The 11,776-nt window shown below is 36.2% G+C and overlaps 2 protein-coding genes across 4 annotated transcripts in view; one reads left to right on the plus strand and one right to left on the minus strand.

The window, feature by feature from the left end:
* The window catches only part of LOC105164446 (asparagine--tRNA ligase, chloroplastic/mitochondrial), a gene marked incomplete in the record, with an annotated part of 14,854 nt that extends 6,095 nt beyond the window's left edge, over nucleotides 1–8,759 (plus strand). Inside the window, 10 exon segments of one of the 2 annotated variants that reach the window (XM_020694882.1) lie at nucleotides 2,180–2,275; nucleotides 5,226–5,303; nucleotides 5,455–5,523; nucleotides 5,647–5,721; nucleotides 5,830–5,913; nucleotides 6,111–6,197; nucleotides 7,056–7,151; nucleotides 7,238–7,312; nucleotides 7,810–7,936; nucleotides 8,212–8,759. In XM_020694882.1, the coding sequence (XP_020550541.1) occupies nucleotides 2,180–2,275; nucleotides 5,226–5,303; nucleotides 5,455–5,523; nucleotides 5,647–5,721; nucleotides 5,830–5,913; nucleotides 6,111–6,197; nucleotides 7,056–7,151; nucleotides 7,238–7,312; nucleotides 7,810–7,936; nucleotides 8,212–8,327 (903 nt within the window). 2 annotated transcript variants of the gene reach the window in all.
* The window catches only part of LOC105164334 (protein transport protein SEC16B homolog), an 8,681-nt gene continuing 6,228 nt past the window's right edge, over nucleotides 9,324–11,776 (minus strand). For both annotated transcript variants that reach the window (XM_011082956.2, XM_020694911.1), the window contains 5 exons: nucleotides 11,656–11,764; nucleotides 11,269–11,583; nucleotides 11,006–11,158; nucleotides 10,599–10,897; nucleotides 9,324–10,206 (listed from right to left, as the gene is read on the minus strand). In XM_011082956.2, the coding sequence (XP_011081258.1) occupies nucleotides 9,690–10,206; nucleotides 10,599–10,897; nucleotides 11,006–11,158; nucleotides 11,269–11,583; nucleotides 11,656–11,764 (1,393 nt within the window). In that variant the 3' untranslated portion in view covers nucleotides 9,324–9,689. The remainder of the gene's footprint in view (nucleotides 10,207–10,598; nucleotides 10,898–11,005; nucleotides 11,159–11,268; nucleotides 11,584–11,655; nucleotides 11,765–11,776) is intronic.

The raw sequence follows: 11,776 nt of genomic DNA on the forward strand, positions 1-11,776 counted from the left end.
AATTGCCAATTCACATTGAATTGAATGTGAATTGGCAATTAACATTTGTTGGCCCAATTCACAAATGATTTATTATTTATTTTTTATAAATTAATTATATTTAATTAATTTTTAAAATTATATTAATTTTAAAAATATAATGAAACATACAAATGTAATAGTGTATATATTTTTTTATACAATTTTAAAAAAATACAATGAACCATACTGATAAGTTTGCGACAGTGTTGGAACCCTTCGATTGAAACCTAAGGCCAGATTCAAAATTTAGAAAAAATGCAAGTAATTCTTGTGATACTCTAAATGTATAAATTATTATCTTATTAAAAAAATTAGCAATTTACTTGTAATTTATAAAGTAATAAATAAAGTAATTTATTTTATATTTAAAAAATAAATTGTTTTATTTTAAAAAATACAAAGATATAAATAAAATTTTTTTATTTTAAATATAAAATAAATTGCTTCATGAATTGTTGTATTTCAAAAAATGAACGAAAGTAAGATGAATGAAATAAAATGAATAAAAAAATGAGCAATTTACTTGTAATTTATAAAGTAATAAATAAAGTAATTTATTTTATATTTAAAAAATAAATTATTTTATTTTAAAAAATACAAAGAGATAAATAAAATAAATTGCTTCATGAATTGTTGTATTTTAAAAAATGAATGAAAGTAAATTGCTCATTTTTTTATTTTTTTTATTTCATTCATTTTTTAAAATACAACAATTCATGAAGCAATTTATTTATCTTTTTGTATTTATTAAAATAAAATAATTTAATTTTTAAATATAAAATAAATTACTTTATTTATTACTTTATAAATTACAAGTAAATTACTAATTTTTTTAATAAGATAATAATTTATACATTTAGAGTATCACAAGAATTACTTGCATTTTTTCTAAATTTTGAATCTCGCCTCGGGTTTCAATCGAAGGGTTCCAACACTGTCACAAACTTATCAGTATGGTTCATTGTATTTTTTTAAAATTGTATAAAAAAATATACACTATTATATTTCTATGTTTCATTATATTTTTAAAATTAATATAATTTTAAAAATTAATTAAATATAATTAATTTATGAAAAATAAATAATAAATCATTTGTGAATTGGGCCAATTGGCCCAATTCACAAATGTTAATTGCCAATTCACATTTAATTCAATGTGAATTGGCAATTAACAACTAAACAATTTTTCTGTTTTGGTAATATAGGAGCCATCGCGGTCAGTCACCGCGGTGGCTCATTAATTTTTTTTTTTTAAATATATTGAGCCACCGCGGTGGCTCATTAAATTTTTTTTTTTTAAAAAACAATGTAACCGCGGTGACATAGAATTTTTTTTTTTTAAAATAAAAATTGTGGCACCGCGGTTAATCACCGCGGTGCCACTTACTTTTCTAAAGGTTTTAAAAAAACCTCACTTTCTTAATTTTTTTTTCCTACATTTTTTAAATAATTTCCGCTTAAAAAAGCTCAATTTTGGTACACATTTGGTTGGAAATTTGCCTCTGTACCGGAAAAGGTCACATGGCCTTCACGTGACTTTTTAAATTGGGGGTTTCATTTTTATTGGCTTAAAAAGCTCACGTGGCGACAACGTGGGAAAAAAAACGTGTACCAAAATTGAGCTTTTTTAAGTTATAGAGGACTAAAATGGAACCCTAGTAAGTAACGGGACTAAAATGAGAATTGCCTGAAGTTAGGGGACTAAAATTGCCTTTAATCTGTTAGGCCATGTGACTTTTTCCGGTGATTGAGGCAAATTTCCAATCAAATATGTACCAAAATTGAGCTTTTTTAAGTTATAAAGGACTAAAATGGAACCCTAGTGAGTTACAGGACTAAAATGAGAATTCCCTGAAGTTAAGGGACTAAAATTGCCTTTAATCCGTAGTTTTTTAACAGTCTGAAATTTGCCCCTACCATATATGGTATACTGAGGTAGATACAAAACATGGTCATGAAAATTTTCTCCTGTAAAATGATTGCTAATCCCTTTTATGTGCTGTTTGTACTCAATCTTTTAACCTATTTGCCTGAGTCATAAATGGTCTACTGCAGGTTTGGTCTCTGCTAATTTTTGCAAGACAACTTCTACTGATTACATTGGATAATATGGAATTGTGAATATATTCTGTTTTTATGTTGGTGCATCTGATCAAAGTTGCCCCTAGAACAGGTTCCAACCTCCAGGGAAGCTACGGATTCTCCAGTGAATGCCATCCCCAGAACAAAGGATGGTTTAATTGATTGGTCCCAGGTAATTTGTCGCCCTCTATTTTTTCTTTTGTCTAGAACCAACCATTATGCATGCCTGTCAGCCAACTGAAGTTATGCATACTCTGGTGCAGCATCTTTTTTATTATTTGTCCATCTATATTCCAAGAGCTCTTGATGATACTTGTACAATTATTCACAAATATGTTTTAATCTCTTTCTCTTATTCCTTCTAATGCAATAATTCAACTTCATGTGTGAAATTGCTGTTAGTTTGACTACTGTCACAGGGGCTTGCACAGCAAAAAGAGTTATTGCATGCTGTATGGCCTCGTTCCTGCACACGAATTAGCCTTTCCACAGGACACATACACACTTCTGAATTAACGAGTTTGCGTGAAGTTCATCCCACAAAACATGCAATTAAGGCATATAATACTGAAATGGAAATAGGAACACAATTTACCGACCAAACACCAAACCTTACATTTTATTACTTAATTCCAAATACAAGGGTGCACAGCTTGCACACAATTCAGTCCAAACTATAACAAAATGTCCAAGTCGGAGCCTTAAATACAAAAGCAGCAGTTGACGTCACCAACTGCCAAGTAAACTGACTATAACTGCTATAGACTTTCTTGCAGCAGTGTGCAGCCATAGGCTGCCATGTGACAGGAATTTTCTTAGGTTAGACAGCATCAACTGTGTATACATGCCTCTGTCAAACTCTTTTGCCGTAGCCCGAAGCTGAGCACTAGGCCTTGTCCTTGCCAACATGTCAGAAAGTGCCCATAGCATGCGCACCACCTAGCGTCCTGCCGAGAGATCCCGCACATCAGGTACTACCTGCACGTACAGCACCAAACTGCTTGCACATAGATGTCCAGCATCGCCACCTTCCACCGTCGCCTGCATCATGCGCATACTGTTTTCGTTTCCGTGTAAATGCCTTGAGCTGTCAAGGCATCAAGCTAACAATGCCCACGTGAGGCCAAAACTATCCGCATGGTAGGCTAAGCTATGGTTACCGAGCAATTTGACTGGGTGACGTTTCTGAATCAGTGTGCCATGTGCTGCCAAGCAGCCCCTGTCATGGGACCAACAGCGCACCCCAAGACTGTGCCACACCTTGGTGATATCTGCTGTCGAGTCTAGTGTGCAAGCTTGCCGCCTGATGTCTCAATGGGCTAACTACCTCGTAATGCAATTTTGCATCACTAATTATTAGCATGTTTTCCATTTTGTCTATTGTCGAGCACCTTAAGAGTTCTTTCTCTACGAGTAATACTTTGCAATCAGTATACAGTTATTTGAATTATGCTGAATTCTTTTGCATGTGATTCGAACTGAAGCCTTTTGTACTGGTTGAGAACCCCTGGTTCTCAATTATTTCTTAACACATGATTTCATAGAAAACTTCAAAGCTCTTAGGTCTGCACTGGGAAATAGATGCAAAATTAGAATACAAAAGATGTGTAGGCCCAAAGATGTTTTTCTCTGAATTGGATGAAATATCAGGGGCAAGTGAAAACTTTTGGGGTTCTAATGGCACCTGAAAGGTGTCCTTCAACAATTGTGAACTGAGGGAAGGGTGGGGGGGGAATTGCAGCAATCCCATCTTTAATAAGATGTGTACATGTACTTTTCTGTGTATGTATCTTCTGTATATACAATGCTACAAACAAGTAATGTTAAAGAAAAACGTGTAGACCCCAACTTTCATTACTTTAATACTGGTGTTTAGTATGATCTTGTTCATCATTTATGTAGATCTTCACAATGCTTTTGGAAGTGATATATATTTACATGTGAATCAATAACCAATGTGGAGCCCTCTCTTGCTAACCCCATTATTTGATTTTATTTATCAATTTGATTCCGGCTTATTAGCTGGATACTTATTGTTTGCAACATTTGGGTTAAGATATAATAAGCAAATTAACTTTTCTTCTTTTATCCTTTCATGATTATAAATGAAATTTGTAAAATTTGGTGCAGGTTTTTACAACTTTAAAAATCAAAATCTAGATTTTTAATGATTTATGGTGTCTCTTTAACATGAGTTGTTTGAATAATTGCGCATTGAGCCTAGGAAACCACATAATCAATGAGAATCTGTATGCCTGAGATTAACTAAGAGAAGTCATTTGATGCATAACGTTAATGTTTTTCACATTTTGCGTTTTTTTGGTAGGACTTCCAAGTGTATATGATAACTTCTCCAATTTTTTCAACAAGATGCCTTTTTTTTGTTTAATTCTGTATAATAATTCTCGAAATTTTTCTATTTCTGGGTTTAACTTAAGCTTGCCCCATATAGTAAATCCTATCTTCACCACTGTCCGTCGACATGCGAACTCAATATTCAAATATTTGATAACAGTATAAACCACTGGAGTTGGAAGGAAAGAACCAAAGGGAGGATGATGGAAAAAGTGGAAAAACTTGTTGAAGAAACACCTATGCTTGTCATTTCATCTACCTTCATGCAATGCACAGTCTGGTGTAATATATGAAGCAGTTGAGAGACAGAGTCGCCCTTGCTATTCGTAGGAATCATCTTGTATAATTTGCAATGACTGTTGGCACAACTTTCTTCTAATCAATAGCCGAGTAAATGCTTGTTTCTGCTGGTCCATTTTATGTTTGTTATGTTTAATTCTCTCAGGGAGATGGAGTTAGCTGCTAGGTTTCTGTGGGGCTGGTGTGTGGGGTTAGAGTAATTTAAACAGTTTCTTAAAATAGTGCTATGCAGAAAAGCTATGTGCCTCTTTTAGCCAGCCATATTTGAGAACAATCAAGGCTATTTTCATTTTCTTCATTCTTAAAGTGGATATCATATTTATATGACGTGTTGTCTTTGATGCCTTGAATCATTACTGACAGAAAAAAAATTGCTTAAATCCTGCCTGTAGCTTTCTGTAAATGGAGCCAGTTTTGTAGTTACGAATTGTGATTGATGTTTTCTTTGTTCATGTTTTATTTGGCAGGACTTTTTTGGAAAACCAGCATTTCTGACAGTATCTGGGCAGCTTAATGCTGAAACATATGCTACTGCTCTTACTGATGTATTGTGCTTCTCTCGTACCTGTCAATCTAATATGCGCTTGCCTTTTCTAGCATATGCTTGCTAGTTCCAAACTATTCATGAGAACTCATACAGTTATCTTGCAGTTTCTTTCTTTTCATGATCTTCTATAGTTATTTGCTCTCTGCTAGGTATATACTTTTGGTCCAACATTCAGAGCAGAAAATTCCAACACTTCTCGACACTTAGCTGAATTTTGGGTAAAACAGCTAGTAACTTGCATCAATATGTTGGCATTTCTTTTTACAATTTTCTTCAGTTGTCTTGAACAGTGCTTTATGATGCATGGAAAAACCCTTAACTTCTAGTTCTCTTTCTCCAAGATGATAGAACCAGAACTTGCGTTTGCTGATTTGGAAGACGACATGGCTTGTGCAACTGCTTATCTCCAGTATGTAGTATGTTATGCAGACCTATCCATTTATTGTGTTGTTGAATATGTTTTTCTTAGCCTCTCTATTTGGATTGTTAGGCTGCTGACTTGATTTCTAATTGTTGAATGAAAGGTAGAATACATTCTGGAGAACTGCAAGGAAGATATGGATTTCTTCAATACTTGGATTGAGAAAGGAATCATTGCCCGACTAAGTGTATGAATTTATTGGCTCATGTTTGACATGCATTGGTCCATATTTCATCATTGATAATTTTACCAGGCTTTCCTTTTGTCCTTTTAAAAAGAAAAGAAAAATGTTAAGCTCTGTCATTCTTGAGGACTTACTTCATATCACATAAGCTTGGGCATGTAGCTGAATGTTGGTTTCTTCTTCAATCATTTTCTTCACAGGATGTTGTTGAGAAAAGATTTGTGCAATTGTCATACACTGATGCAGTTGAAATTCTCTTGAAAGCAAAGAAGACATTTGAATTTCCGGTATTTTTCCTGTCTTGATATACTTACATTAATTGTCTTTTCGGGATATTACTTTGATAACTTGACAGAGTTAACTACACTTACACTCCCCCAAAGATGCTAATTACACCTCTAATCTCAAACTTCCAAAATCCAGCTGCAGCCCCTATGGAAATAAATGCTAGTAAATGCAAGGGGAACTTGTAAGCTGGTAATTTTCCCTTGTTTAAAGTTAAAAATAGTTAAATAGTGAATTTACTCAATGGTCATCTGACCTTAGATATCTTGGTTTATTTATAATCTTACAGGAATTTGTAATGTTTATACAGTTGAAAGAGAGTGTGTTTGCAGTATATCTCCCTTTGGGTGGATCTTTATCTCCATTTGCATATTATTACTAGATCTCTTTCTGAAAATTTTCATAAGTCAAACCTGATTAGGAGGGATGGGCAGAGATGAAAAAATCTCGGCCCAACAAGTATCTGAGTAGCTCTACTTTGGATTAATTGGATTATAAACTGTTTCCACTTGGGAAAGTAGAGATAAGTATTAAAGGAGAAAAAGAACATAATCAAACCTAATCTAATCTCTCGATTGATGTACACTTGCCTCAAACTTTGTTTTAGTATTTTCTAGCTTCCAAACTAGGATTGGTGATTGGGATGCTCATCTAAAACTAGTGTGAGAGATTACAGAGTACAACTTTACTGGTCTATGTCATTTTCCGCATCAGTTCTTATCATTTGCTGATTATTCCTATTCTTCAGTGCCTTCCAATAAGTAGATTATCTAGGAGATTGATTGCAAGTATTTGCTAAATTTGCTCCATATGGAGATTGAACCCAGTCCAGTTATTATCAGTGTATGCTTTTCTAATAGGTAACATGGGGATGTGATTTGCAAAGTGAGCATGAGCGTTATATAACTGAAGAGGTGTTCAGTGGATGCCCTGTAATCATAAGAGATTATCCGAAGGCAAGATTACTGTTTCCTGGGTAACATTTGTTGTAAACTGTTACGTAACTGATTGTTGAATATCTGCTTTCTTAATTAACTCTCAGGACATCAAAGCATTTTACATGCGACAAAATGATGATGGAAAGACTGTCGCAGCCATGGATATGTTGGTTCCTCGGGTACATCTCTAGTTGCCTCTAGATTTTCTCTTACATCAGATTCTGTACCTGAACTTGAAACCTATTTAGCAAGCAGAGTGGGAGATGTTTTGCATGAATCTATAGCATCTAGGTTGCTTCAGCCTTAAAGAATTTGTTAACCTGATTGTTGTTGCTCTGTGCTAGGTTCTCGTCTTCCATTGTGTGCTATAATACAGTTCCAAGGTCTACTTTATACAGGAATAAGGCATTAGCACGCATCTAGTGTGCTCCAATTGGGCTTATTGGATCATGAGAATCTTGTTTAATAGATGATGTGTTTTTAACGTTTGATCTTTCCCTCAATCTGGTTTGTTGTCATCACACTGCATGCAAGGACTAATTCTTTTTTCTGCTTTTCGGTTATGATTTGGTTGATTATCAGTTTTGTTTCAGATCTCAGACACCTTTACTACATTGTAAGTATTCTCTGTTTTTTTTTTCTTTTCTGGGCTACTCAACATGCTTTATTTGTCAAGGTTGGTGAACTTATTGGCGGAAGCCAAAGGGAAGAGCGCCTTGAATATTTGGAACAACGCTTGGATGATTTGAAGCTCAATAAAGAGAGCTATTGGTGGTACCTTGACCTGCGGCGATATGGTTCAGGTAACGGATTTGCTTTATTCAAATTTTCACTTGTCGCAGATGTATGCAAGTGTTTCAAAATTGCTCTCATCGCAATTGTGCATTTTATTTACGCGCTGTTGAATGTGTTCATATTGCCTCTATTCACTGTTTACAATAAACGTAGAAACCTGCAAAATAGAGTCCCAAACACAAGTTGAAAGTTTTCTCATCCAAAACATTTATTTGTATTTGTTTTTGTTATTATTAACTTTTTGTCAAAATTGAACAACTTCTCTTTACTTTCTTTCTTCCAGTTCCCCACGCTGGATTTGGATTAGGCTTTGAAAGGCTTGTACAGTTTGCAACTGGAATAGATAATATAAGGGACGCCATTCCTTTTCCTCGGGCACCTGGCTCAGCTGAATTTTGATGGTAGACTTCCAGAAGAGGACAAGGTGCAAGTAGAACGACTTATATGATAATTACGTTTCCTAACTGGATATTCCTATTCTGCTTAAAAATTCAGACACTTAGAATTCGGGATAAAGAGAGGTGGTTCCTTTTTATAGAAGCGAAAAAGCAAGGTTTGCCTTTGAGGACCATATTAGTTCCGTACTGGAATTCGGGATAAAGAGTGGTGGTTCATTTTTTCATAATGTTATGGATGCAGTATACCATGGAACTAGATGCAATGTAAGAACAGAAAGTTCAATTTTTTCTGATTATTATTTGTATCATACATGATTGGACGCTCCACTTCCCCTGTTGTCAAATCAGAGGCAGAGAGAGTTCAACAGTTGAACCCCTCAAGAGTGGTCGCTGAAGAGAAATGCTATTTTTCGATTTCCTCTATATTAATCAATTTAGTTTTTTATAAACACATCCATCATTGCATCGAATGAGATAGCCTCTTTAGGTCTTGGGTTTCCCAGGACTCCCATCACCTTATAAGTCTGCAAAGAATTCCAAGAAATTAGAGAGTTGACATACTGAATCATTTATTTATACGAGGATTCAAATTTCCTTCTTCAGGTTTTTTCAGCATGTATGATGGGGAATGTAATGGCAGCTTCATCCCTCACTAATCGGCCTAGGATCAGTTGTACAACATAATAGTTGAACCCTTTGGTCGCTGTTTCCTCTTTTCACATTGAAATCCCTTTTATTGACGAGGAAATCTAACATATCACATGTATCATTCTTCAGCTCACTGCACACAGCAGCATGGCTACCTGCACGTGAGGAAACATGCAATTATTTCCTGAGTCGCACATACACACGCACAAGCACACAATCTTTTCTGCACCACACCAACACCAGTTTTACCAAACCCACCCTCAACAGTTGTTTTTCTCAAATCCATAAAGACTGAAAATAAGGCAGAAACAGAAGAGTATCGCCATCACCCATCTGCTCGCACAATCTCTCAATTCAATCCCAAAAGAGAAATTTCTTATTCAACCGTTATTCTATCAGTAATGTTCTGATTCTGTTCCTCAATAAATAAACAAATGAACTGTACAGTTTGCACTATCGTCATTTAAGCGATCAGAATGCTGTTCATTTTGCACAATGACCAGAGCATCTCTATATAAAATACAGTATACTAAGTACCAGCTGAGATTTAAAGTACAAATGTAAAAAGAGAAAAATTATATGTAAGGGACACATTAGGACGAAGAAGATAATAGAGGAAAAGATCTGGATATCCTTTCTCCATGCAGACAATTTGTGAGATTAGAGCAGGATTATGGAAGTACGGCAAAATTTGTTATTTACATCCCACGGGATATCACAGTTCCACTTCATGTAGATCATCTCCAAAACTGCCACCATTCATTGCCGAGTGAACTAAGGAAGGGTTGTTTAGCGTGGATGACAATGGCTGTCTACTCAATAACTCTCCCAGAGGTTTTAATTCAGCTTTATTTGGACGATGGCTCAAAGAATCAGTCAAGCTTCCACTCCATGACGCAGTGCGCCGGGAATGTATAGGAAATGAACCACTATCAGTCACCTCCTTGTGCGAGAGATTGTTCATGCTCCCAAATCTTTGCATGGTCGTGGAAGATGGAGGAGCAGGCGACTCAAATGAATCATGTAGAGGAGAGATAGAAGGATTTTCATTACTAGACGAAGTGTTCTGCATGCTATTTACAGGACCGTCAACCGGCTGCTCGATAGTAGATACTGGTGTGGGCACAAAGAATTTTGGGTTGACTCCACTTGCTGTTTTAACGGAAGGAACAGAAGGCGACTGGAATGCTGTTGCTGTGTTCCGACCACCTTGGTTAAAGGTATCAACATACCTGCCACAGAAAACAGGGAAATTCTAAATGGCTAGTGCTATGTAATGTGCAGCAAGTATCCGCACCAAATCATGCTTTTGCATTCTGTATCAGACAACCAAAAATCAATTAGCACAGGAAGCCATTTGACAGAGTAATAGTTTGAAAGGATGTCGAAATGCATTCCTGGTCCATGCGTTAGTAATATCACAAATAACTGACCCCCCAAACTACACCAGTAATGCCGAAAGTAAATAGTGCAAAAGGTGAAAAAAAAAATATAGTAGGATCCCACAGACCCTTCTTACTTAAGAATCATTATATAATAATCATGTCAATTCTAACCAGCCAATGTAAATTAAAGATGATCCAGTCAGGGACCATGAAATCATAAAGGTGATACTTGAATTTACCTAGACCGGACACCCATCCTTCCACGCGCTGAGTATTGATTGGTCATGGGAGGAAGGGGTGGCATTCCGGAATTATTATCCTGCGAACTTGGGGTTTTGAACTCGGGACTTCCATTGCTATGAGAAGCTTCACTTTGCAATGCGCTCTTTAGGTTGTAATCTGAAGTTCCATTCTGAAAGACGCCGGTTGTCGGAGGTGGTGGAAGAGCTGCTTCTTCTGCTGGAGGTTCAGCACCCTCCTCCACCCATCTCTTGAGTTTCTCATCGTAGTAAAACTTATTTGTTTCACCCAGTTTTGCCTAGATGAAAGTGCAACCAAGAGAAACCAAGCAATAAAACTTTTAAATTCAAATTACAAAGCACAATTAAGTCATATTTGGGTCAAAACAAGGTGCTTATCAAATTACCTGGCGCCCTTGACGGGGTTTGAGTACTAAACCAACAGTCTTCTGAAACAGTTGCGATCCAAAACTAAGACGACCAAAGCGAGATGTACTGCCTGCTGATGCTTTCTCTTGCTTTCCTGTGGAACTTGATTCCCTCAATGACTCAGGCTGAGCCTACACGTGTTAAAAACCTTAGTTATTTGTTTGTGGTAGCATGAAACATTAATAAACCATTACAAACAGGTCTCCTTCTCAGGCAATGAAGCATTTAGGTTGAAGCAAACCTGCATTGGACTTCTTCCAAAGTCGGGTTCTGAAACGCTTCTACTATGCATAGCCATTCTGTTGCCATCAGCTGACCACGCACTTATAGGCTCCATGGATTGAGAAGGCACTAATGATGACATAGCCATTGTTGATTGACTAGTTGATACTCTAGGCCCAACTGATTGGTGATTATTCTCATTACCATGCAAAGTGCCACCAGCTGTTGGTACAGATGGTGGCAGGCCCCCAACAACACGATGTGCAGTGCTATCGAAAAGGTTGAGCAGTTTGCCAATAAATTCCTTGGGTGCTAAGTTTGTGGAGAATCCTCCCTGCATAGCAAGAAGTTTAGTCACAGGAATCTTTGAATCACCAGAGAAACTCAACTGAAGACAGACAGATACCTGTTGATGAGCTTTGATCCTTTCCTCAAGAGATGAAGCTAAATGTCTGAGAGTCTCAACTTCCGGCGTTCGACCGGTTTTAAGAGATTTTGATACTGCCTGACAGTACCTACATCAAATT

Source organism: Sesamum indicum, linkage group LG6, assembly GCF_000512975.1.
Source record: "Sesamum indicum cultivar Zhongzhi No. 13 linkage group LG6, S_indicum_v1.0, whole genome shotgun sequence".
In the NCBI taxonomy this organism is placed as follows: domain Eukaryota; kingdom Viridiplantae; phylum Streptophyta; class Magnoliopsida; order Lamiales; family Pedaliaceae; genus Sesamum; species Sesamum indicum.